The sequence below is a fragment of the Petromyzon marinus genome, chromosome 49 (genome assembly GCF_048934315.1).
Source record: "Petromyzon marinus isolate PM22_M1 ecotype Great Lakes invasive population chromosome 49, UKy_Petmar_22M1.pri1.0, whole genome shotgun sequence".
Taxonomy (NCBI): domain Eukaryota; kingdom Metazoa; phylum Chordata; class Hyperoartia; order Petromyzontiformes; family Petromyzontidae; genus Petromyzon; species Petromyzon marinus.
The window spans coordinates 5494698-5522098 of NC_133715.1; the positions used below are offsets into that span (position 1 = coordinate 5494698).

Consider the following 27401-nt stretch of genomic DNA (forward strand, 5'->3'; position numbering starts at 1 on the left):
GATGGTGGTGGTGATGGTGGTGATGGTGGTGATGATGGTGATAGTGGTGATGGTGATAGTGGTGATGGTGGTGGTGATGGTGGTGATGGTGGTGGTGATGGTGGTGATGGTGGTGATGATGATGATGGTGGTGATGGTGGTGATGTTGGTGGTGATGGTGGTGATGGTGGTGGTGATGGTGGTGATGGTGGTGGTGATGGTGGTGATGGTGGTGGTGATGGTGGTGGTGATGGTGGTGATGGTGGTGATGGTGGTGGTGGTGATGGTGGTGATGGTGGTGATGATGATGGTGGTGGTGGTGATGATGGTGATGGTGGTGATGGTGGTGGTGATGGTGGTGATGGTGGTGATGATGATGATGGTGGTGGTGATGATGATGGTGGTGGTGATGATGGTGATAGTGATGGTGTTGATGGTGATGATGGTGGTGGTGATGATCGTGGTGGTGATGGTAGTGATGGTGGTGATGGTGGTGGTGATGGTGGTGGTGATGGTGGTGATGGTGGTGGTGATGGTGGTGGTGATGGTGGTGGTGATGGTGGTGATGATGGTGGTGAGGGTGATGGTGGTGGTGATGGTGGTGGTGATGGTGGTGATGGTGGTGGTGGTGATGGTGGTGATGGTGGTGGTGGTGGTGATGGTGGTGATGGTGATGATGGTGGTGATGGTGGTGATGGTGGTGGTGATGGTGGTGGTGATGGTGGTGATGGTGGTGATGGTGGTGATGGTGATGATGGTGGTGATGGTGGTGGTGATGGTGGTGGTGATGGTGAGGGTGGAGTTGGTGATGGTGGTGGTGGTGGTGGTGAGGGTGATGGTGGTGGTGATGATGATGGTGGTGATGATGATGATGGTGGTGGTGATGGTGGTGGTGGTGATGGTGGTGGTGATGGTGGTGATGGTGATAATGGTGGTGATGGTGGTGATGGTGGTGGTGATGGTGGTGGTGATGGTGGTGATGGTGGTGGTGATGGTGGTGGTGATGATGGTGGTGGTGATGGTGGTGATGGTGGTGGTGATGTTGGTGGTGATGGTGGTGATGGTGGTGATGGTGATGATGGTGGTGATGGTGGTGGTGATGGTGGTGGTGATGGTGAGGGTGGAGTTGGTGATGGTGGTGGTGAGGGTGATGGTGGTGGTGATGATGATGGTGGTGATGATGATGATGGTGGTGGTGATGGTGGTGGTGGTGATGGTGGTGGGGGGGGCGACCGGGGCGGGTTCCGTCGCGGTGCGTTTCGGGGGGTGGGGGGTGCATCCCAGTTCAAGTGCCCCGCTGGAAACTGCTGCCTCGGCACAAAATCGATGCGTGTGTAGGGGGAGGGGGGTAGCAACCATGGCAACCCACGTGCGTTGCACCACCATTAGGCCGTGCCGCTTAATTGCCACCCGAGCGGGCGATGACGAATCCGGGGCGCCGCTGTGACGCACCGGCCGTGCGGTCGATACGTCCGACGCCACGGCTCCTCGCCACGGTAAGGCGGAGGTCTCCGTGGACATCGGCCGCCGCTCGTGCTGAGGCTGCGGACCGCTCGGTCGTCGTGGAACCGCCCCGTTGGTTCGTTCGAGGAGACGTCCTCTGGAAGGGCGCAGGGCGTGATGAGATGACGAGAGAGCGGCAAACCGCACGGGATCCACACCGAGCGGAGAGGCACGGGGTAGAGAAATGAGAGGGTGCGGCGTGAGATGGACTGGTGGCGATGTCGCACATCGCAAGCGGTGGCAGCAGTGAGCACGGTTGGCGGTTGGCAGATTGCAAATCCACTGCTGGATGGCATCACCGACCCGCAATGACCGGCGTGGTGAAGTATGGTCAAACAAACACCCCGTGAACGGCTTAGCGCGGGGTGGTGAGATCCTCATCCAGCAGTGGGTTACCCAAAGGGCTGCTCAGTTCTTGTTATCGTCAGGCTACTCTTAATCTATCCCTGGAGTTTCCTTGGCTGGCTGGCTGGCTGCTGGCTGGCGTCCTGAGCACCCCAAACGACGACTCCGTACGGCTGAGGGCCGTTGCCACCGGAATTCGCGACACCGAAGAGGCGGCTGGGAGAGAAACGGATACGAGACGGCCGACCGCGGCTCGTTTCACGTCGCTCTGACTTTGAACAAAAAAATTGCTCTCCCTGTTAATGTCATTCTGTCGCCAGAATATTTCTTAAATCCTTAGAAGACATCTAACAACAACAGCACAATATATATACGATCTCGGAATTTTATTGTTACTACGTAAAACGTCTATTACTGGTCCTGCTCCCGAGTAAAGCAGGATCGTGAGATGATCCAGAACAAGACAGCTGTCTCTTATGTTTGGTTGCAAGGCAGCGGGCTCCTCTCCTCGTGTTATTATATTAAATCGCAATGCTGCTTTAAATCATCGGAGAGCAAGATTAGACTCGTGTACGGTGATATAACGGTGCATTTCCGAAATTGCTCGATGTTAAATTCGCGTCCAAATGATGGTGCCACTTTGTTGAGCTATCATTTGTGGCCAGGTCGATTCTGAAAAAGAAGTTAATACCTCATTGGGCTTTGTCTGCTAGGATGGGGATGGATTCGTTTCATTTTTTGTATGTGTCTGGGTTATTTGTTTACATTGTATTTTGCACTCCTATCGTGTTTCTGTAATTGTTTGTTGTTGTAACGTTCTTACCCCGTGCCCCAACTGGACATCTGTGAAAAAGAGCTTAATAGCTCATCGGATTCCTTCAGTATAAAAAAATGCATTCGTAATTATAACCAGCTTACCAGATGATCATGATGGTAGTGTTCAGAACTGGATGATGACTTTTAATAAAGGCGACTGCTGACAAGGATGTCGAAGATTCAAATCCTAGTACCCCATGCCTTTAAACATCTGGCAGTTCATCCAGCAGCATTGGTTCAAGCAGAGCTTGACTCTGCTGATGATACACTGAATGTCAAAACCGGTACAGTTTCCCTTGCTTGCGTTGAATCGATGCCACTGAAAACATTCACTGCCAGAAGGAAGGCCGGTCGTGAGGTTGATGGGATGTGTAAAAAAAATCCTATATATTTAGTTTTACTTGGAGGATCAGATATGGGAAGGAGGCACAAGGCCCGCTTATTTTTATTGTTGCAATTGATAGTCGTGACGATGATCATGATGCCTGCGTCTGCTGGTGACGATGATGACGATGGCGACGAGACATATCATCGTCATCACCAGCAGATGCAAGCATCATGATATAGGATTTTTGTTTAACACGTGACGGTGGTGGTGATGATCATGTTGACGACGATGGCGACGACGATGATGGCGATGATGACGATTTACGATTGTGTTCCTGATGGTGACGGTGACAATGGAGGTGGTGATGGTGGCAGGCAGTGATTGTTTCGACGATGGTGGGCGCTGATGATCGTGGCGCTGACGGTCGTGGCGGTGATGGTGTGTGATAACGGCGCTGATGTTGACGAACAATCGGCATCGCTGGCCATGCCGCGCGATCCTCCAGCGAGTCGGCCCCTCGCTCCCCAGTGGGGCGGACGCGCCTCGTCTATGAATAGCCCTCCGCTCCACGCGTGCGTGAGCGCACCGCTTTCATCCTCCTCGCCTCGCCCCCCTTTCATTCATGATGATTAGAACACACATCATCTCCACCACCATCAGAGGTAGGGGGGAAATGGACGAGCCGCCCAGATCGGTCCACGATTTTGAGGTATTTCTTTTTTGTTTTGGGGGGGGGGGGGGGGGGGTAGGGCGCTTTCTTTGCGCAACCCTGTCTCGGTGATGCGTGGGGGTGGGAGGGTGAGAATGTGTGTGGGGGGGGGGTGGGGAGATGTGGTGTGTGGGGGGAGATGTGGTGTGTGGGGGGAAATGTGGTGTGTGGGTGGGGGGTGGGGAGATGTGGTGTGTGGGGGGGGGGGAGATGTGGTGTGTGGGGGGTGGGGAGATGTGTGTGGGGGGGGGGGATGTGGTGTGTGGGGGGGGTGGGGAGATGTTGTGTGGGGGGGTGGGGAGATGTGGTGTCTGGGGGGGGGGAGATGTGGTGTGTGGTGAGGGGGGAGGCGGGGATGTGGGGGGCTCTTGCCCTGCATGTTCATGGGGGAGTTCTCTGCATGCAGCAGCGCCGGGGAAACCCAGCAACGTTCACTGCTGATGAGACTCGGGAGACCTCTGAACTGGTCGACGCGTCTGGTGGTGGTGGTGGTGGGGCTTGCATCGTCTACTGCGAGCGACCGGTGTCCATGAGGCCCTCCGGTAATTGTCCCCGTGGAGGTTATGGAAATGGCTAAATAGTTAAACGCGCACCGGCCTCCTCCTGGGAGCACATTGCTACTGCTGCTGCTGCAGTAGCAGCAGCGGCGTTGATTTGGACGCGACCAAAAACTCCCCGGACCGCCTTTGAGTTCGAGAAGCATCAGCAGAGGGGTCTGCTCGGCAAGAGTCGCCCATGCTTGCTGGTGAGCTGCCCGAGCCAGCCTACGGGCGACGCGGACCCTCCTCCGTCTACGATGCGGGGATCGCAAGATCCATTGGGGTCCATTTCAATTTTTTTTGGTGGCGATACAGCCAAAATTTATCGCCTATTTTTAGATTTTGAAGATTGCTTTTGCTGTTGTTTTTGCTCCTGCCGCCGCTGCTGTTTTCGATCGTACCGGGTGTTGCCGTGCTTTTAAATTGCTCGTGGTTGCGATGCCTACGTTCAGTCACAGTCCGGGGTCAAGATCACCTTTGTCGCTTGCCATCAGTATCGTCATCTCACATCGATGTCGCCCCGTTGTCAACACGGCCATTACCATCGCCGCCACCACCATTTTATCAGCATCGTCGTCAATGTCATCCCTCTGGGGTTGATCAAACAAATGCCGCTTTGAGTGAGCGAACAGTCGTTGCTGTCGAAGGTCTGCTAAAACGAATGCCCCTGCCAGAGGAATGTCGAATTTCCAGCACCGCGTTGTTTACCCACACTCCTTTGAGCGGGGTAGGTGCTGAGATTATTTGCAGAGCGTGTGCGGTGTGTGTGGTAAGGGTGTGTGTGTGTGTGCGCAGGGTGTGTGTGTGCGGTGATGGTGTGTGGGTGTGTGTGTGTGCGGTGTGTGTGCAGTGTGTGCAGTGTGTGTGTGTGTGTGCAGTGTATGGGTGTGTGTGAGTGTGTGCAGTGTGTGCGTGTGTGCAGTGTGGGGTGTGTGCAGTGTGTAGGTGTGTGCAGTGTGTGCAGTGTGTGTGTGCAGTGTGTGGGTGTGTGTATGCAGTGTGTGTGTGTGCAGTGTGTGGGTGTGTGTGAGTGTGTGCAGTGTGTGGGTGTGTGCAGTGTGTGGGTGTGTGCAGTGTGTGGGTGTATGCAGTGTGTGGGTGTATGCAGTGTGTGGGTGTGTGCAGTGTGTGGGTGTGTGCAGTGTGTGGGTGTGTGCAGTGTGTGGGTGTGTGCAGTGTGTGGGTGTGTGTGTGCAGTGTGCGTGTGCGGTGAGGGTGTGTGGTGCAGTGTGTAGGTGTGCGGTGAGGGTGTGTGTGCGGTGAGGGTGTGTGTGTACAGTAAGCGTCTGTGTGCAGTGTGTGGGTGTGCGGTAAGGGTGTGTGCAGTGTGTGTGTGTGCGGTGAGCGTGTGTGTGCAGTGTGTGTGTGTGCGGTGAGCACGTGTGTGTGTGCAGTGGGCGTGTGTGTGCAGTGAGCACGTGTGTATGTGCAGTGAGCGTGTGTATGCAGTAAGCGTGTGTGTGCAGTGTGTGTGTGCAGTGAGCGTGTGTATGCAGTAAGCGTGTGTGTGCAGTGTGTGTGTGCGGTGAGCGTGTGCTATCCCGATGCGCGTGGCGATCGTGGCCGCGGGTTTGCGAGCCCTCATTCTCTTCATCCTCTTCATCCTCCCGTCTTCTCGGAGCAAACGTAAGCGGCTTGAAAGCCGCCACTAACAGTGCCGCGCGATTCATCCCAACGGTTACCGGGGGCAGCCTGCGTGCCCTCAACGCCGCCCGCCTTGCTGTTTGAACCCCGGGCAATACCAAGCGCGATGACCTCCTGGACGCAGCAGCCTCTCTCTGTCGAGCGTGCCAATCGGTTCAATTATTTTTTTTATTTTCATTGCTGGAATCTGGAGACAAAACCATGACCTCCGAGCGTCTTTTTCCTCTTCCCCCTCCCCCCCCCTCCCAGCGAAGCGATTTGCCGGTCCTCCTCCCCATCGCTGGAGCCACCCCGGTATGCGACGAGAAGGTCTCCTCGTTATCGTAACGTGATGACGGTTACAGCTCGGCGCGCCGTGGGCATCGACCAACAGCGCAACAACGTGCAATAAGCACTCGGCCTGCGTGCGTTACGCAATAGCCGTCAGCGGTCCCCCGAAGAAGTGCATTCTGATCCAGTGCTGGAAATTCCACATCCCTGTGGTGGAGGCCAGGCTTGTCCATTGGAGGACAAGCACTGTTTAAATTATCAAAGCCAATAGAATAGATATTCGAACGGCTTATATTGATGGAGAGCAACAGCCGTGATGTTACATTGAGTGTGTTTTGAGCCAGATGAGTAACGGAGTGGTTATTCACTGTGGCGGTGCCTCCTCCTTCGCCTTTGTTGAGCGGCCATTGAGCCATTATAGGTTCCTTGGTCTGTTATGGGTGATTGTACTGGTCTCTGTGTGGGCCTGTGTGTGTGTTGCGGTGTGTAGAGGAGCGACGCTCACAACAGCGAGCGGAGCGCCGGGCGGCTAAAAACGCAGCAAGTTGGCACGGTAGGGGGCACAGGTGGTGCGTCGACCAGTCATCTCGGTCAGTCAACCCATGGCACCTGGATCTGTCCCGTGACCTCCTGCCTAGCGGGTGTTCGACATTTTACCGGGCCTTAAAGTGCACCTAGCGTGGTACCAGCGCCGTGGTGACATCACCGCCACTTAGTGGCGAATGGCGGTTCTTGTTGTTGTAGCGGTTAGCGAGTTGCACTACGAACCCGGCAACCCGGGTTCAATTCTCGCTCACGGTCAACACCAGTAATGATTATTTGAACCAGTCCTGGGTCTCCCTTAGATCGACTCGGCCTCAAATGAACACCTGGTACAGTGTGCTAACATCGCCACTAGGGAGACAAAGGCGGTCAGGCGTAGTGTTATCCACCCACTCCCTCGTGTACCGTTCCAGCCTTCATAAGTGCTCGCTGACAGCACAGAGCCAGGCTAAGGTACCTTCAGAATTCTTAGGGTACAGCGTCGGCCCTGCAGTGGTCAGAGCACTTGGCTTGCACTTGGAAGGTCGCGAGGTCACATTACCCGGTCAGGGGTCAAGCTCGACAATCATCATCATCGTCTCTGCTCTCTCGTCGTCGACAAAGCGGGCACCGCTTCGTCGGAGGTTAACGGTGGGTGTCCTGTATGGACTCGCTCCCCCTCCCCCCCCCCCGGCTCCCTCGCCGTGAGAATGTGGAATTTCCACTGCTGGCTCAGGTCTTCCGAGCGGGGACAAGTGCGCCACCGCGTTGGCCGAGTTGCGTACCGCGTAACCTGCGTGGCGGCCGTGCGGCCGCGTTGCCTCCCGCCGCTAGCCGTGCCTCGACCCCTGGGGTCACTGTGCAATGTGGAGTGGGCCATCGGCCGATCGAGGAACCGAGGGAGGGGTGTGTGTGTGTGTGTCTTGTGGTGAGGCGGAGGGAACGGGTGCTCACTAACGGCGCCCGCGCCCAGCAGGCTCCTGTTTGCCAAGGGGGTGTTTGCGCGCGCCGCTTGCGTGTGTGGGTTGTTGGGTGGCACAGTCGGGGGCACAGGTGGTGGTGCATCGGCCAGTCACCTCAGTCAGTCAATCGACCCGTGGCACCTGCTGGGTTCTGTCCCGTGACCTCCTGCCAGCGAGCAGTTCGACACTTCACGTGGCCTTAGCGTGCACGTAGCCTGGCACAAACGCCGTGGTGACGTCACCGCGAATTGCGGTTGTAGTGGTTGTGTTTTGACCCCCCACCCCCACTAGTGATAAAGGTGGTGTCTACTTATCCCCGGGTCTCTCTCCGAGGTCGGCTCGATCTAACGCGAGCATGAGTGGCAATGTCCTGCAGATGTTCGCACCGCCGCAAATTCCGTACCCTTCACGTCGCCGGGCGATTCTCAGGATTCGCTGCACTCTAGAATCCAGGTGCACATCGCAAAGGTATTCCCGCCACCTTGATGCTACTCTCTGTACACGTGTGAACGTCGGCACTGGGGAGACACAGGCGGCCCTGGCGTGGTGCTGGCCACCAACCCCCTGCCGTGCGCCTTGCCAGCCTTAATAGGTGCTGCTCGCTAACAGCACTTGCCCCAACAGGCTACATGGGGGATATTTGTCTTTATGGCGCCACGGTGGCTAGGAGATGTTAACTACCTCGCCTGGTATGTAGGAGGTAGTGGGTTCGACCCCGACCCTGACGCCTGCTGCTGCTGTATATTTGGAGTTTGCGTGTCTCTCTCTCATCATCATCACGGTGGCTAGGAGATGTTAACTACCTCGCCTGGTATGCAGGAGGTCGTGGGTTCGATCCCAACCCTGATGCCTGCTGTATATTTGGAGTTTGCGTGTCTCTCTCTCATCATCATCACGGTGGCTAGGAGATGTTAACTACCTCGCCTGGTATGCAGGAGGTCGTGGGTTTGATGCCGACCCTGACGCCTGCTGCTGTATATTTGGAGTTTGCGTGTCTCTCTCTCATCATCATCACGGTGGCTAGGAGATGTTAACTACCTCGCCTGGTATGCAGGAGGTCGTGGGTTCGATCCCAACCCTGACGCCTGCTGCTGTATATTTGTAGTTTGCGTGTCTCTCTCTCATCATCATCATCATCATCACGGTGGCTAGGAGATGTTAACGACCTCGCCTGGTATGCAGGAGGTCGTGGGTTCGATCCCAACCCTGACGCCTGCTTCTGTATATTTGGAGTTTGTGTGTCTCTCTTTCATCATCATCACGGTGGCTAGGAGATGTTAACTACCTCGCCTGGTATGCAGGAGGTCGTGGGTTCCATCCCAACCCTGACGCCTGCTGCTGTATATTTGGAGTTTGCGTGTCTCTCTCTCATCATCATCACGGTGGCTAGGAGATGTTAACTACCTCGCCTGGTATGCAGGAGGTCGTGGGTTCGATCCCAACCCTGACGCCTGCTGCTGTATATTTGGAGTTTGCGTGTCTCTCTCTCCCTGTGGTAACGTGGATTTTTCTCCGGCTCCTTCGTTTTTTTTTCCACCACGTTTTAGAATCAACAATGCGAGTTCAGAGTATTTGGCTGCAAATAATTTTCCACATGATGGTGAGCCACTTCGTTGAGCGATCATTTGTGATGGCAACGTAGCTTCTGAAAACAATAGATAAATAGCAGCTTAGTGGGGCCTTACCTGGTAAAATAAATGTGGCATTCTTTTTCGTTGTTTTTTTTTTTACAAGTGACATCCCCTCGTATGCGTTGTTGGGTTTCCTCCGGGTTCAGCGCTTTCCTCCCACGTGAAAACAAAACCATTCTTTAAAAAAAAAAACGAATTTGGCCCAAACACCCCAGTCTGGCAGAACTCCTCTTGCAAAGGAGCCTTGAGACTCGGTGAGGCTTTTCCGCACAATTAGAAGCCGCTGGTAAAGGACCTTGCGTGTGTTTCAAGCTGCGTGCTGTAACGTTCCGTTTCCTAGCACTCGTTAGGGGCAGTCCATAAATGACGTCACGCGATTTTGGACGATTTTTTACCCCCCCTCAAATATGACGTCACAAAGCTCTGCCCCCTCCCAAACCATATTTCCATTTTGAAAATAAAACATGCTTCAAATCGCTTTAAACTATTGTCATTGTCGTGCGTATTTAATATAACAATTATATATTTTTTTAAGTTGCCCATTTTTATGTGACGTCACATTTCTCAAACCCCCCCCACCACCACCACCCCCTTCGTCACACATCGTCACAAATGTCTGACCACCACCACCCCCCCCCCCCCCCTTAGGTGCGTGACGTCATTTATGGACGGCCCCTTAGCCAGGCAGGTCTGGTGACGAACCGAGATGTGACGGTCGCCAACTCAGCAGTACAGCAAGTTGGTTCGGCAGTGCGTGCGGCGTTTTTATCGGTGCCAACCTATTAATTGAGAGCCCCCTTTGCCAATCCACTGCTGGATGAAGGCCTGCCCACGTCGTGTCGGCCGTGGTTGTTGTTTTGCCCCTGCCTCACCGGTGAAGTTGGTCGCTCACGGCTGATGGGGACATCAGTCGCCACCTCCGTATGTCGAGGTGGCTGAGCCAGGCGGTGGCGGAGTGATGAATCGGCGCCCTGGTGGTGCTGCCTTCGCTGTGCGAATCGGGCATTGAGGTCGTTCTGTGTTCCATGGTTCTGTTCGGGGTGAGTCGTACGGGTGCGTGTGTTGGGGTGTGTGTTGGGGTGTGTGTGTTGGGGTGTGTGTGTGTTAGGGTGTGTGTGTTGGGGTGTGTGTGTTGGGGTGTGTGTGTTAGGGTGTGTGTGTGTTGGGGTGTGTTGGGTTGTGTGTGTGTTGGGGTGTGTGTGTGTTGGGGTGTGTGTGTGTTAGGGTGTGTGTATGTTAGGGTGTGTGTGTGTGTTGGGGTGTGCGTGTGCTGGGGTGTGTGTTAAGGTGTGTGTGTGTGTTAGGGTGTGTGTGTGTGTGTGTTGGGGTGTGTGTGTTGGGGTGTGTGTGTGTTGGGGTGTGTGTTAGGGTGTGTGTGTGTGTGTTGGGGTGTGTGTGTGTTAGGGTGTGTGTGTTAGGGTGTGTGTGTGTTGGGGTGTGTGTGTGTTGGGTTGTGTGTGTGTGTTGCGGTGGGTGTGTGTGTGTGTGTTGGGGTGTGTGTGTGTTAGGGTGTGTGTGTTGGGGTGTGTGTGTGTGTTGGGGTGTGTGTGTGTTGGGGTGTGTGTGTGTTGGGGTGTGTGTGTGTGTTAGGGTGTGTGTGTGTGTTAGGGTGTGTGTGTGTTGGGGTGTGTGTGTGTTGGGGTGTGTGTGTTGGGGTGTGTGTGTTGGGGTGTGTGTGTGTTAGGGTGTGTGTTAGGGTGTGTGTGTGTTGGGGTGTGTGTGTTGGGGTGTGTGTTGGGGTGTGTGTGTGTTAGGGTGTGTGTGTTAGGGTGTGTGTGTATTAGGGTGTGTGTGTGTGTTGGGGTGTGTGTGTGTTGGGGTGTGTGTGTGTGTGTGTGTTAGGGTGTGTGTGTGTTAGGTCCGGCAAAACAACCCCCTACCTCCTCGCGGTGCCGGACGGGCAACTCTGTTGTGGACAGTGCTGTGGGGGGAGATCCAATTTTGATTGGCTCCTCCCCTCATGGCATATGTGTCCACCACAGGGGCTAAACGGGGGCTCTGGATGGGTGCGAGGGGCTGGTAACCCCTCCACCTTCAATTAATTACCACGAAACCACGAATTAAACTGAAATATGTAACTAATAAGCTTGTGCCGGAGGCCCTGGGGGGCCAGGCGTCAATGACGTCTCCTGGCCAAACCCCAATTGGCGGAGCCAGGAGATTGAATACCTACCCTCGGGGCTACTCCAGAAACAACGAAAAGCCACTATGGGTGGCCACGTGGACTGTTCGAACGCTCACTGCAGAGGAGAGGCTGCCACTCCTCTGTCGGGAGCTGGACCGGTACCGCCTGGATCTATGCGGCATTCAGGAGGTCCGGTGGACCGGCTCTGGCTCCTGCCACCATGAGGGGTGGACAGTCCTCTACTCGGGGCAGCAGACTACCAAACAACAGGGTGTGGGTCTTCTTTTGAACAAAAGAATGAAGGGGGCGTGGGAGCGTGGCGGTGAGGTGTGGGAAGCTGTAAGCCCCAGGCTACTTTGGGCTCGCCTTCCCATCAACCGGAGGCGAGGAATGGTGGTCGTGGTTACTTATGCCCCCACCGAAGATGAACATCCGTGGAGGGATGCAGGCAAAGCCGATGAGTCAGATGCTTTCTATGACCTCCTGTCACAGGTGCTGGCTAAAGTGGCCCCTCGGGATAGAGTCATCATGTTGGGTGACTTCAATGCCCGAGTTGGTCATGATACTGGCACCTGGTCTGGAGTGATTGGAGGGCATGGGCCAGATCAGCTCAATAACAACGGTAGGAGGCTGCTAGATTTTTGTGCAGCCCATGGGCTTGTAATTACCAACACGCTGTTCCGGCATCGGCGCATCCACACAACATCATGGATGCATGCCGGGTCCAAGCAAGAACATCTGCTGGACTACATAGTGACGGACCAGCGAATGCGAGCCCATGTCCTTGACACCAGGACCTACCGTGGAGCTGATCTGCCCTCTGACCATCGACTAGTCATCTGTAAGATGCGCCTGCCATTCATCCACTCCGGTGGTGGGTGTACACCCAGGACCCCATTCCAACATAAAGTGGCCTGGTCTCAATTATCTGATGAAAGTTGCAAGCGAGAATTTCATCATCGCTTGCGGCTGGGATTGGCATCGTCCCAGACTCCTCCTGATGTCGAGGGTAAATGGGCGAGGTTTAGGACTGTGACTCATGCAGCTGCAATGGCTGCTTTGGGTACGCGGTCCAGACCTCCCCAGAGACCCTGGCTGACAGAGGAGGTGTTCAGGATGGTTGAGAAAAAGCGACAGGCCCACTGTCATCGGCTACAGAATCCCACGTCAGAGAATGAGGAGGCTTACCGCAGCCTTCGCTCGGAGGTTCGGAGAGCCGTGAGGCACTGCAAGGATGGGTGGTGGTCGCGGGTTGCTGAGGAGATGGAGTCTGCCTCAGTGGCCCGTGATCACAAATCTCTATTTAACTCCATCAAAAAAGTAACCTGCAGCACCACACCTATTACCATCATTAGGGGAAAAAACGGTGATCCAATCTCCGACCCCCAGGAACAGGTTCGCAGATTTGCTGAGCATTTCTGTGAGGTCCTGGGGGAGGGAAAATCCCTCAGCCAGGAAAACATCGTGGCACAAAGTGAGGATGACCCTGCTGAGGCTGCGGTGCCTCAAATATTGGAAGAAGTCACCCCTGTGAGTGGCTGGCTGAGGTGCCATCTGCTGAGGAAGTATTGAAGGCGATCTGGAGTCTGAGACCAGGAAAGGCAGCGGGCAGAGATGATCTCCCAAGCGAAATGCTGAGGGAGGGTGGCGTTTGTGCACAGACTGCCCTATATGACATCATAACAACAGTCTGGACCACCGGATGGGTTCCGCAGGATTGGAAGGATGCCCTGGTGGTCCCCCTTTTTAAGAAGGGGGACCGCACAGACTGTAACAACTACAGGGGCATCTCACTCCTCAGTGTGCCGGGAAAGGTCCTGGCAAGGATTATTCAGCATCGCCTTGCCAGGCACGCTGAGGAGAGGCTTGCGGAGCCCCAATGCGGTTTCAGGAAAGGGCGGTCCTGCACAGATGCCATATTTTCTGTCCGTCTGCTACAGCAGAGGTGTAGGGAATTCCAACAAGACCTACATCTCTGCTTTATTGACCTGGTCAAGGCCTATGATACCATCAGTAGGCCTGGGCTCTGGGTCGTTCTTCGTGCTTTTGGAGTACCTGACCCTCTGCTCACGTTCATTAAGGACCTTCATGATGGTGAGCGGGCCCGGGTAAAACTACGTGGCCGAGAGTCAGAGCCATTCCCTGTACACCTTGGGGTGCGACAGGGATGTCCTCTGGCTCCCACATTATTTAACATCTATTTTGACCACGTAGTTCGTGAAGCCTTCAATAGCTGTACCGGGGGAATCTCCATATGGTACAGATATAATGGGAGGCTAATCGATGCCCGGGTGCGGTCAAGGGATGGCTCCCTACTGCTCAACCACGTTATGTATGCTGATGACTTGGTAATAGCTGCTCAGTCAGAGGAGGAGTTGGAGACGCTGCTGCTGAGACTGGAGCGTGCCACTAAGAGGTGGGGCCTTACCATCAGCCCCACCAAAACTAAGCACCTGCCTGGGTATTTTGTACCATCGGACACTCCACCCCCACAACTCCCAATCGGTGATGGGGCAGTTGTGGAGAGAGTGGAGAGTTTCCCATACCTGGGCAGTGTGCTTATGACTGGCTCCAGTTTAACAGCAGAGGTCTCACTCCGAATCAGTCGAGCGGCAATATCTTTTCATCGGTTGCGTAACGCTGTGTGGAAGCTACCTGGTCTGTCGCTCCGCACTAAGCTTCAGGTCTTCTCGGCCACGGTCATTCCCTCCCTTCTCTACGCTTGCGAAACGTGGACCCCCCTAATGGAACATCTTCGCCGGTTAGAAACATTTAGGCTGGCCTGCCTACGATCCATCCTGGGTTTAACCAGACTGGATTGTGTGAGGAGCTCACAAATCCTTGAAAGATCTGGGCAGGGTCCCATCGGTGAGCTCCTCCGGCAGGCAAGGCTGCGATGGCTGGGTCATGTAGCCCGCATGCCCAGCCACCGCATGCCGAAACAGCTTTTGTTTGGCCGGATTGAGGGGGCTAAGCGGGCGCGGCACGGGCTAGAGAAGAGATGGAGTGATGTGGTACAGGAGGACGTGGAGCTGAGTGGACTTGCCGATGACTGGTACCAGCGGTGTCAAGATCGGCCTCTGTGGAGGAGGCTCGTGAAGGATGCTACTGGGCAGTTGGAGGCAGTCGCCCTCCAACAACAACGGAGGGCGGAGGAGCGACGCTCACAACAGCGAGCGGAGCGCCGGGTGGCTAAAGCACAGCAGGTTGGCACAGTAGGGGGCACAGGTGGTGCATCAGCCAGTCATCTCAGTCAGTCGACCCGTGGCACCTGGGTCTGCCCCGTGACCTCCTGCCAGCGGGCGTTCGACACTTCACGTGGCCTCAGGGTGCACATAGCCTGGCACAAGCGTCGTGGTGACGTCACCGCCACTTAGTGGCGAATGGCGGTTGTTGTTGTTGTGTCGGGGTGTGTGTGTGTGTGTTGGGGTATGTGTGTTGGGGTGTGAGTGTGTCGGGGTGTGTGTGTGTGTGTGTTGGGGTGTGTGTGTTGGGGTGTGAAATGAGTACCTGGTGCGGTGTGTAAACATCGCCACTGGGGAGACAAAGGCGGTCGGACGTGGTGCTGGCCACCCACCCCCTCGTGTACCGTTCCGGTCTTTATAGGTGCTCACTAACAACACTTGCCCCTACAGTCTGTTAAGTCTACACGGGGGATCTTTGTCTTTTGTGTTGGGGTGTGTGTGTTGGTGTGTGTGTGTGTGTTGGGGTGTGTGTCTGTATGTGTGTGTTGGGAGCGGTGGTGTAGCGGTTAGCGCACTGCGGTACGAACCCGGCGGCCCAAGTTCGATTCCAGCTCACGGCCAACACTGGTGACGATTATCTGAACCGGTCCTGGGCATCCCCTAGGTCGACTCGGCCTCAAATTAGTACCTGATGCGGTGTAGAGTAAACATCGCCACTGGGGAGACAAAGGCGGCCGGGCGTGGTGCTGGCCACCCACCCCCTCGTGTACCGTTCCGGCCTTCATAGGTGCTGCTCGCTAACAGCACTTACCCCTACAGTCTGTTAAGGCTAATACATGGAGTCTTTGTGTGTGTGTGTACATTCGTGTGCGCGTGTAAGTGGCCGTGTGTGCGTGTGTACGGTCGTGATTAAACTCTGTTGTGTTTGTGTCAATCGACACTCAGGGACGCCCTTACAAACTATATGTCCCCATCCCATTGTGGTGTGCGGTGGGTGTTGCAGGTTGAATATCCGCACGGAGATTCAAAGCCGAGCGGCGTTGGCGGAGCCGTCTCTCCCCCCCCTCCACCCAGCGATGGTTACACTCCGAGTCACGTGATTCGGCCGCTGCCGTCGCCGTGGCGACCGCACACGGAGATTAGCGTCGCCACGGCAACGGGAGGTTTGCGTTGAGAGGCGCGAGCGGGGCTGGAGGGGGAATGAGAGAAGGGGAGGAGGTTGAGGTGGGGGGGGGTGAGATGGGTGGGGAGGGGTGAGATGGGTGGGGGGTGAGATGGGTGGGGGGTGAGATGGGTGGGGGAGGGGTGAGATGGGTGGGGGGGGTGAGATGGGTGGGGGTGAGATGGGTGGGGGGGGGTGAGATGGGTGGGTAGGGGTGAGATGGGTGGGGGGGGTGAGATGGGTGGGGGGTGAGATGGGTGGGGGGGGGGGTGAGATGGGTGAGGGGGGGGGTGAGATGGGTGGGGGGGGGTGAGATGGGTGGGGGGGGGTGAGATGGGTGAGGGGGGGGTGAGATGGGTGGGGGGGTTGAGATGGGTGGGGGGGGGGTGAGATGGGTGGGGAGGGGTGAGATGGGTGGGGGGTGAGATGGGTGGGGGGGGGTGAGATGGGTGGGGGGGGGGTGAGATGGGTGGGGGGGTGAGATGGGTGGGGGAGGGGTGAGATGGGTGGGGGGGGGGGTGAGATGGGTGGGGGTGAGATGGGTGGGGGGGGTGAGATGGGTGGGGAGGGGTGAGATGGGTGGGAGGGGTGAGATGGGTGGGGGGGGTGAGATGGGTGAGGGGGGGGTGAGATGGGTGGGGGGGGGTGAGATGGGTGGGGGGGGGTGAGATGGGTGAGGGGGGGGTGAGATGGGTGGGGGGGGGTGAGATGGGTGGGGAGGGGTGAGATTGGTGGGGGGTGAGATGGGTGGGGGGGTGAGATGGGTGGGGGAGTGGTGAGATGGGTGAGATGGGTGGGGGGGGGGGGTGAGATGGGTGGGGGTGAGATGGGTGGGGGGGGGTGAGATGGGTGGGGAGGGGTGAGATGGGTGGGGGGGTGAGATGGGTGAGGGGGGGTGAGATGGGTGAGGGGGGGTGAGATGGTTGGGGGGGTGAGATTGGTGGGGGGTGAGATGGGTGGGGGGGTGAGATGGGTGGGGGAGGGGTGAGATGGGTGAGATGGGTGGGGGGGGGGTGAGATGGGTGGGGGTGAGATGGGTGGGGGGGGGGTGAGATGGGTGGGGGGGTTGAGATGGGTGGGGGGGTTGAGATGGGTGGGGGGGGTGAGATGGGTGAGGGGGGTTGAGATGGGTGGGGGGTGGTTGAGATGGGTGGGGGGGGTGAGATGGGAGGGGGGGGGGTGAGATGGGTGGGGGGGGGGAGAGATGGGTGGGGGGGTTGAGATGGGTCGGGGGGGGGTGAGATGGGTGAGGGGGGGGGAGAGATGGGTGAGGGGGGGTGAGATGGGTGGGGGGGGGTTGAGATGGGTCGGGGGGGGGGTTGAGATGGGTGGGGGGGGGGTTGAGATGGGTGGGGGGGGTTGAGATGGGTCGGGGGGGGGTTGAGATGGGTGGGGGGGGGGTTGAGATGGGTGGGGGGGGTTGAGATGGGTGAGGGGGGGTGAGATGGTTGGGGGGGTTGAGATGGGTGGGGGGGGTTGAGATGGGTGGGGGGGGTTGAGATGGGTGAGGGGGGGTGAGATGGTTGGGGGGGTTGAGATTGGTGGGGGGGGTTGAGATGGGTCGGGGGGGGGGGGTTGAGATGGGTGGGGGGGGTTGAGATGGGTGGGGGGGGGGGTTGAGGTGGGTGGGGGGTTGAGATGGGTGGGGGGGTTGAGATGGGTGAGGGGGGTTGAGATGGGTGGGGGGGGGGGGTTGAGGTGGGTGGGGGGTTGAGACGGGTGGGGGGGGTGAGATGGGTGAGGGGGGTTGAGATGGGTGGGGGGGGGTTGAGGTGGGTGGGGGGTTGAGATGGGTGGGGGGGTTGAGATGGGTGGGGGGGGGTTGAGATGGGTGAGATGGGTGGGGGGGGTTGAGATGGATGGGGGGGGGGTTGAGGTGGGTGGGGGGTTGAGATGGGTGGGGGGTTGAGATGGGTGGGGGGGTTGAGATGGGTGGGGGGGGTTAAGATGGGTGAGATGGGTGGGGGGGGTTGAGATGGGTGAGGGGGGGGTTGAGATGGGTGAGATGGGTGGGGGGGGTTGAGGTGGGTGAGGGGGGTTGAGATGGGTGGGGGGGGGGGTTGAGATGGGTGGGGGGGGGTTGAGATGGGTGAGGGGGTTGAGGTGGGTGAGGGGGGTTGAGGTGGGGGAGAAAGGCGGTTGTGAGAGGGGGTTTGAGATTGAAAGGGAGACCGGCGTAGCTATCGAGTGTGCAGGCGGTGCAATTGTGCTCTGGGGTCCACGTGCGGGATATGAAGAGGTAATTGGATGGGGGAGGAGGGGGTTGGTGGGGGTGGGGCATTTAATTGCTTGCACCAGGGCCCCAACTAAGCAGGCTGCTGTTCCAGTGTAGGCGAGCACCTGGACTGGCACAGCGCCAGGCCTGCATTATCTCCCCAGTGCTGTTTGTTTGCACTTCGGTCTACACAGGGGGCCTCCGTGCCCGCGTCTGCTGAGCCACTCGGCCACCTGTGACTACGAGTAAACAAAAGCACGCGTTGTTGTTGTTGTTGTTTTTTCCCTGTTGCTCTAGGACGGTGCCGTGAGCGGCGGGGAGGACAAGGAGCCGCGTCGTTGCCCAGCCCACCCGCCCGCTTCGTGCGTCTGAACGACGCGTCCAAAGACAGCGCCAACCCTAACGCCACCCCCCGCCACGCGTGCCGGGGAAAAACGACCGCCCCACTGAAACGACGGCCGTCATGCGGCGGGGCGGACGCCTGAACCCCAGCGAGGAGCGGTTCCCTCGTCCCGTCGCCCGCGATTCTCGTCGGCCGCCTCCGTCCGGCTCGCCCGGCGAGGCCAGCGGGCTCCGCCTGAGGAGGGGGGAGAAGGACGCGGCGACGGATTGAGTTCCGGCGGGGCCCTTCCTCCGGGCGACGGTCGATATTGGCCGAAAACAACTTGCGTCTCTTTTTTTCTCGCCGTCTCAATTTGAGTTCAGCGAAGGTCGCGCTGACGCTGACGAGCGCATCGAGGACGAGCAGCGGCCACCCCCCCCCCCCAAGGGACACGGGCGTCGTCGGCAAAGTTCGGCATCGGGGGAGGCGGGGATTTGGTGGGGACAGCGACATCGTCCTTGCTTGCCAGGGACTCGTACTCGGTATTGGTCCTGCGTTCGGACGCTCGTCCGCTTGGTCATTATTTGGTGAAGCGCGAGGGGGGGCGGTGGGAAATGAGGGCGGAGTGACTCGTCCCAGCGGGCTGCGAGTGGCGGCCGTGGTTTGTGCATAACTTGTTTAAATTTTCTGACGTGTGTGCGAAAAGCCGTCGTTAACATCTGAAGAGCGCGTGATTTATTTTAGCTCATAATTGGATCAGAGCTGGGTATTCGGAGAAAAAGTGTCAATGTTAAACTCGGGAAGGGTTTTTTTTTCTTTCGAATCACCGTACATGAAAGCGACAAAATAGCATTTCCACAAATTCACACCGATTTAAATTCAAGCGTGAGGCGATAACGTGAGAGACAAATTGGCGTGCGCCGCATCGAATTATTAGAAGAAAAAAAAACTCTAAGAAAAATAAAATCTACAAACATTATAAGGTGCAGGCTCCGGAGAGAGATCAGCGAATTCTACCGCGTAGGGACGTCGACACTTTGGAGAAACCCCTGCGACCTAGGCCCTCCTCAGGCCCGCCACATGCCTAGGCCTCGTGCGGAAACTCTCCTCGACGCGGGCACCGGGCAACCCGAGCGACGGGCGCCATGGGCACCGCCACCTACGAGGAGATCTGCGGCGCCTTCTCCCCCAACGTCACGTCGGACGAGGCACGGGCCGCGGCGGCCCCCGGCGCGGCCCTGCGCGTGACGCTGGCGTCGCTGCTCGCCCTCACCACCGCGCTGGGCTTTGGCGGCAACCTCGTCGTGTGCCTCGTCGTCTACCGGCGACCCGCCATGCGCTCCGCCATCAACCTGCTGCTCGCCACCCTCGCCTTCTCCGACATGGCGCTGGCGGCGTCGTGCGCGGCGCCCGACGCCGTGTCGGTGGCGGCGGGCGCGTGGCCGTTCGGCGAGGCGGCGTGCCGCGTCTCGACGGCGCTCTTCTGGCTGCTCGCGGCCGAGGGCGTCGCCGTGCTGCTCGTCATCAGCGCCGACCGCTTCCTCATCATCGTGCGCCGCCGCGACACGCTCACGCCCCGCCGCGCCAAGGCCGTCATCGCCGCCTCGTGGGCCGCCTCCCTCGCCGTCTCGCTGCCCGCCGCCGTCGGGTGGCCCACGGTGGAGTCGCCCCCCCGCGCGCCGCGCTGCGTCCTCTCCTACCCCCGCGCCGCCGGCGGCGGGGGCGGCGGCGCCGGCGCCGGCGGCGGGGGGGCGGCGGCGGCGGCCGGCGGCGCCGGCGGCGCGGTGGGGGGCGGCGGCGGAGCGGCGGGGGGCAGCCGGGCGTACGCGGCGGCGGCCACGACGGCGGTGTTCTTCGCGCCCTTCGCGGCCATGCTGTACGCGTACCTGCGCATCCTGAACGCGGTGCGGCGCAACGCGGCGCGCGTCCACAACCACCCGGCGGGCCTGTGCCCGTCGCGGGCGGGCAAGCCGGGCCTCGCGGGCCTGCAGACGCTGTCGCGCCTCAACGCCGACGTGAGCTTCAAGACGCGCGCCTTCGCCACCGTGCTCACGCTGTTCGGCGTGTGCGCCGCCTGCTTCGCGCCGTGCGCGGCCCACGTCCTGCTGTCCGCGTGCAGCCGCGCCTTCTACTGCGGGGCCTCCTTCTACGCGGCCAGCGCCTGGGTGCTGTGGCTCGCCTACCTCAAGGCCGCCCTCAACCCCGTCGTCTACTACTGGCGCATCGGCAAGTTCCGGCGGGCGTGCGGCGAGCTGGCGCCGCAGCTGTTCCGCTCGCTGCCCGCGTCCGTGTTCCCGGGCCGGGCCCGCGGGCGCGTGCGGCCCAGCGCCGTGTACGTGTGTGGGGAGAGCCAGTCGGCTCTCTGAGAGGGCGGGGGGAGAGCGAGCGCAGTGGGGGAGAGAACGAGCGGGGGGGGGGGGTGAGAGCGGGCAGATCCGGTCAGCTCTCTTGAGAGAGTGGGAATGGTGGGCGGGGTGGGGAGACATCGGGAAGAGAGCAGGGAGAGGGGGGTTGAGTCGGGGAGAGAACGGGGAGAGTGGGGAAAGAGTGGAAAGAGTGGGGAGGGAGCAAGGAGAGTCGCACGGTACTCGGGATGAGTAAATGAGATGGTTTTTAATCTAATGCGATGAAGTGCTGCTATAGCAATCAAATGTAAGAGCTCTGTTGAAAGTGATCAGTGATTCTACAATCATCAAGAGGTCTGTTAAGAGATCTACATGTATTGAAATTCAATGTTGGAGATGACTGTGATAGATCTGTTAATCGGGGCGAGCTGTATTTAAGTGAATCTGTAATGCGAGATAAAAATGTGTATCTTAGAAGAGGACAGAGATTAAGCAGATCTCTTGTTTCATGGAACTTAGGAGATGTGTTCGGGAAGATGTGCACAAAATATTTACAGAGATCCTTTGAAGGAAGCTTGAATTAATTTTCTAAAGAACAGACGTGTTTGTAAAAGATGACTTTTGAAAGACTTTCTGAGCAATATCCGATCGCTCGTGGTGATCTGAACCTTCATCAAGAGATTACCGCCTGTATTTAAATGAGACTCAAGAATACAAAGCAGAGGCTTTTGAAAGTGAGCAATACTCGGTACAGCTCGCTTGAAGCACTGCGTCGTATTTGAGAGACGGGAACCCTAGGCCACTGTCGTGGAGGTTATTGGAGATCGTTTGTCTTTTTAAATCCCAGTAGTGTGTCTATGGGGAGGAGGAGTGGTGGCGGCACGGTGGTTGAGAGCGCCGGGCCACAGACCCGGTCACCCGAGTTTGATTCCAGACTACAGCTAAAATCAGTGGTGAGTGATATCAGGCCTGGGACTGGTTGTAGAGGTTATTGGGGCTCGTTCGTCGTTTTAAATCCCGTAGTGTGTCTATAGGGAGGAGCGGTAGCGGCGTGGTGGTTTAGCCCACCGGGCCACGGACCCGGTGACCCGAGTTCGATTCCAGACCACAGCTAGTATCAGTGGTGAGTGATATCGGGCCTGGGACTGGGCCCCCTCCTCCACTTCCCTCCACCCCCCCCCTCCCCTTTTATGAAGCCGCATGACAAATGTAATTAAGTATGGTCAGACAACTCCCACGACTGACAAAGTGTGGGGAAGCCACATTTTGTCAGTTGTCAGTCGTCCAAACCAGTGGATTGACTGTGAATTGTTATCAGGATCACGACGAGTGATTTGTTTTCAGTATCGTGCTGTACACCGCATCCCCTGTGGGCGCAGGGTCACCTGACCAGCATTGGTCTACTGCCAGCCGGTATGCGGTGATTGCTGCCGTGCATGATCCAATCGAGTGCTTTTACGGGCGATTTTACTCAACACTGTAAAACCAAAACCTCGCCCGGCGCCGGTTTTCCCATTGCGCATTTGACCGCATTTCGCGCCAAATTGTGATTGAGGCGAGGTGCAGAACTTGGCCGATCGCTACCCTGAGATGGCAAGATTGCGCCTCGGTAGGCATCGCAAAGAGGTTCTCGCGTTAAGCCACCGGGGCCATGGACTTTTAAATCTAGATTTGTTTTTTTTTAAGCTCATTTCGTTGACAAACGCTCTTTGTGTGTTTAGTTTGATGTCGTTGACCCCTGCGCCTCCGATTAGCACGGTACGGAGCGAAAAGAAGTCCAACGGACTGCATACTCTTAACTGCACTGCTCGCGATGATGATGCTGCTGCTGCTGCTGCCACGCTTCCTATAGCGGTTCCCAGGTCACGCGCTGCTCCCAGCGTCCACCGAGGCCACCAGCGACAAGTACATGTATTGCGCGCAACGTTCATTTTCATTTCGCCCGTTGACCGCTCAACTTACATTCGGCAACTGGAGAAAAATGTTAATATTTTGCGTAAAAGAAAATAGTTCCCGTTGCATGTCTGGGGGCAGTAGTTCTCAACCGGGGGTACGCGTACCCCTCTTGTTAGACATAACTTGCACGGTCAGCGTATGAAATGGAAATAAGTAATGCAGTGTGCGGTACCGTACTCGTATATCCGTGTACAGTTCAGCACACTGCGGGGATAATAATTATGGCACGGCTGAACTTCACCGCCTCCTCACCGGAGGCCGGGAACGCCGTGTGTGCCTGGGACCCGCGATGGACCGCGTGGGAGACGGAGACGGCTCCGCGTGTCTTCTTCCGCGGCAGCAGCAGCAGCAGCAGCAGCGGCGGCGGCGGCGTCGTCGTCGCAAGCAGTGCAGTCACGACGCTCTACGGCTGGGAATCTCGCGAGCGGTCGAGCCACGTTGCGGGGGGGGCGGCGAACGGTGAACTGCACCTCCACAAGTTTTGGCGCAAATCCGCGTACGGCCGAAAACCCGCGAGCGGGAGAGGTGGTTTTCTGTCCAGGGTAACCCCCCCCCCCACCACCCCCTCGGTTTGCGAGAAATTGATAACCCCCCCCCCCCCCCATCGACCACCTTTTCGACGGACGAAATCGAATTTCCCCTTCGAAACGAAATCTCACGGCGCGGCCACGCGGGCCGTGAGATCGTCAAACGGGACGGCACCCAGCCGGCGGCGGCGTCGCCCTGCGTCGCCAAAGTCGTTCCAAGTCGCCCTGCGTCGCTCCAAGTCGTTCCAACACGCGGCGCGTGGTTTGGGTGACGTCCGTGAAAAGGTGAATTGTTGCTCTAGATTCATCATCGTCATTATTATTATTATTCGATCGTTTTCATGTTTGCATTCTTGATTATTTGTACCGTGAAAAGTGACGTAGGTGTATCAATTTAGGTTAGGAGTAGAGTTGGAAGCGCCACGCGACACTCATCCCCTCACGTTTCGTATTAAATTGATGGGAAAAGCCGCTCTGATTTGACCAAGTTTCTTTTTTACCCCGAGTCTTTTTTTTTAAGATCGCATCCCTTTCGTAAACCGAGGGACACGGGTACATACACATAGATATACATACATACAGAGACATCTGTACATACAGAGACATCTGTACAGACACATAGAGATACATACATATATATTCATACAGATACACCTGTACATACACATACAGATACATACATAGATACTTATAGAGACATCTGTACAGACACAGAGAGATACATACATAGATACATACAGAGACATCTGTACAGACACAGAGAGATACATACATAGATACTTATAGAGACATCTGTACAGACGCAGAGAGATAGATACATACATATATATTCATACAGAGACACCTGTACATACAGATACATACATAGATACATACAGAGACATCTATACAGACACAGATAGATATATACATATATACATACAGAGACACCTGTACATACACATAGAGATACATACATATATACATAGATACATACAGAGAAATCTGTACAGACACAGAGAGATACATATATATTCATACAGAGACACCTGTACATAGACATACAGATACATACATAGATACATACAGAGACATCTGTACAAGCACAGAGATACATACATATATTCATAGAGACACATGTACATACACATAGAGATACATACATAGATACATACAGAGACATCTGTACAGACACAGAGAGATACATAGATACAGAGACATCTGTACAGACACAGAGAGATACATAGATACATACAGAGACATTTGTACAGACACAGAGATACATAAATAGATACATACAGAGACACCTGTACATACACATAGAGATACATACATAGATACATATACAGATACACCTATACATATACATAGATACATACAGAGACATCTGTACAGACACAGATAGATACATACATATATACATAGAGACACCTGTACATACACAGATAGATACATACGTAGATACATATAGAGAGACACCTGTACATACCCACAGAGATACATACGTACATAGATACATATACAGAGACACCTGCACATACACAGAGATACATACATACATAGATACATACAAAGACACCTGTTCATACACAGAGATACATACGTACATAGATACATAGAGACACCTGTACATACACGTAGAGATAATACATAGATGCATACAGAGACACCTGTACATACACACAGAGATACATATATAGTGACACCTGTAAATACACATATACATACATGCATACATACACAGGGGCACCTGTGCATACACATTGAGATGCATACATAGATACATATACAGAGACACCTCTACTTACACACAGAGATGCATTCATACGTACATACAAACAGAGATACCTGTACATATACATCGAGATACATGCATACGTACATAGATACATACACCAGGGACACCTGTACATACACATTGAGATGCATACGTACATAGACACATACACCAGGGACACCTCTACATACACATTGAGATACGTACGTAGATATACAGGGTGTTTGAAAAAGATGGACCCGATTTGAAATCGCTCCATCTCTGCAACCACACAAACAGCCCCTAGCCTCAGTCACTCTCTAGACGGTGACCCCAGCACACAAACAGCCCCTAGCCTCAGTCACTCTCTAGATGGTGACCCCAGCACACAAACAGCCCCTAGCCTCAGTCACTCTCTAGATGGTGACCCCAGCACACAAACAGCCCCTAGCCTCAATCATTCTCTAGATGGTGACCCCAGCTCACAAACAGCCCCTAGCCTCAGTCATTCTCTTGATGGTGACCCCAGTGAACAAACAGCCCCTAGCCTCAGTCATTCTCTAGATGGTGACCCCCACAACACAAACAGCCCCTAGCCTCAGTCACTCTCTAGACGGTGACCCCAGCACACAAACAGCCCCTAGCCTCAGTCACTCTCTAGATGGTGACCCCAGCACACAAACAGCCCCTAGCCTCAGTCACTCTGTAGATGGTGACCCCACGATACAAACAGCCCCTAGCCTCAGTCATTCTCTAGATGGTGACCCCAGTGCACAAACAGCCTCTAGCCTCAGTCATTCTCTAGAGGGTGACCCCAGTGAACACAAACAGCCCCTAGCCTCAGTCACTCTCTAGATGGTGACCCCAGCGCACAAACAGCCCCTAGCCTCAGTCATTCTCTAGATGGTGACCCCAGTGAACAAACAGCCTCTAGCCTCAGTCACTCTCTAGATGGTGACCCCAGCGCACAAACAGCCCCTAGCCTCAGTCATTCTCTAGATGGTGACCCCAGCGCACAAACAGCCCCTAGCCTCAGTCATTCTCTAGATGGTGACCCCAGTGCACAAACAGCCCCTAGCCTCAGTCATTCTCTAGATGGTGACCCCACAACACAAACAGCCCCTAGCCTCAGTCATTCTCTAGATGGTGACCCCAGCGCACAAACAGCCCCTAGCCTCAGTCATTCTCTAGATGGTGACCCCCGAAACACAAACAGCCCCTAGCCTCAGTCACTCTCTAGATGGTGACCACCACAACACAAACAGCCCCTAGCCTCAGTCACTCTCTAGACGGTGACCCCAGCACACAAACAGCCCCTAGCCTCAGTCACTCTCTAGATGGTGACCCCAGCACACAAACAGCCCCTAGCCTCAGTCACACTCTAGATGGTGACCCCAGTGAACACAAACAGCCCCTAGCCTGAGTCACTCTCTAGATGGTGACCCCAGCGCACAAACAGCCCCTAGCCTCAGTCATTCTCTAGATGGTGACCCAAGCGCACAAACAGCCCCTAGCCTCAGTCACTCTGTAGATGGTGACCCCACGATACAAACAGCCCCTAGCCTCAGTCATTCTCTAGATGGTGACCCCAGTGCACAAACAGCCTCTAGCCTCAGTCATTCTCTAGAGGGTGACCCCAGTGAACACAAACAGCCCCTAGCCTCAGTCACTCTCTAGATGGTGACCCCAGCGCACAAACAGCCCCTAGCCTCAGTCATTCTCTAGATGGTGACCCCAGTGAACAAACAGCCTCTAGCCTCAGTCACTCTCTAGATGGTGACCCCAGCGCACAAACAGCCCCTAGCCTCAGTCATTCTCTAGATGGTGACCCCAGCGCACAAACAGCCCCTAGCCTCAGTCATTCTCTAGATGGTGACCCCAGTGCACAAACAGCCCCTAGCCTCAGTCATTCTCTAGATGGTGACCCCACAACACAAACAGCCCCTAGCCTCAGTCATTCTCTAGATGGTGACCCCAGCGCACAAACAGCCCCTAGCCTCAGTCATTCTCTAGATGGTGACCCCCGAAACACAAACAGCCCCTAGCCTCAGTCACTCTCTAGATGGTGACCCCACAACACAAACAGCCCCTAGCCTCAGTCATTCTCTAGATGGTGACCCCAGTGAACAAACAGCCGCTAGCCTCAGTCACTCTCTAGATGGTGACCCCAGCACACAAACAGCCCCTAGCCTCAGTCATTCTCTAGATGGTGACGCCAGTGCACAAACAGCCCCTAGCCTCAGTCATTCTCTAGATGGTGACCCCAGTACACAAACAGCCCCTAGCCTCAGTCATTCTCTAGATGGTGACCCCAGTGAACAAACAGCCCCTAGCCTCAGTCATTCTCTAGATGGTGACCCCAGTGAACAAACAGCCCCTAGCCTCAGTCATTCTCTAGATGGTGACCTCAGTGAACAAACAGCCCCTAGCCTCAGTCATTCTCTAGATGGTGACCCCAGCACACAAACAGCCCCTAGCCTCAGTCATTCTCTAGATGGTGACCCCAGCGCACAAACAGCCCCTAGCCTCAGTCATTCTCTAGATGGTGACCCCAGAACACAAACAGCCCCTAGCCTCAGTC

At 56.1% G+C, this 27401-nt stretch overlaps 1 protein-coding gene across 5 annotated transcripts in view; it reads left to right on the forward strand.

Annotated features, from left to right (window-relative positions):
• Window positions 1-20647, forward strand: part of GPR45 (G protein-coupled receptor 45) — a 31504-nt gene extending 10857 nt beyond the window's left edge. The window contains exons 2-3 of one of the 5 annotated variants that reach the window (XM_076074614.1): window positions 15562-15721; window positions 18233-20647. In XM_076074614.1, the coding sequence (XP_075930729.1) occupies window positions 19403-20623 (1221 nt within the window). In that variant the 5' untranslated portion in view covers window positions 15562-15721; window positions 18233-19402 and the 3' untranslated portion in view covers window positions 20624-20647. The other 4 variants (XM_076074615.1, XM_076074617.1, XM_076074616.1 and 1 more) reach the window with 4 other exon arrangements.
• The last annotated feature ends 6754 nt before the right edge of the window (window positions 20648-27401 follow it).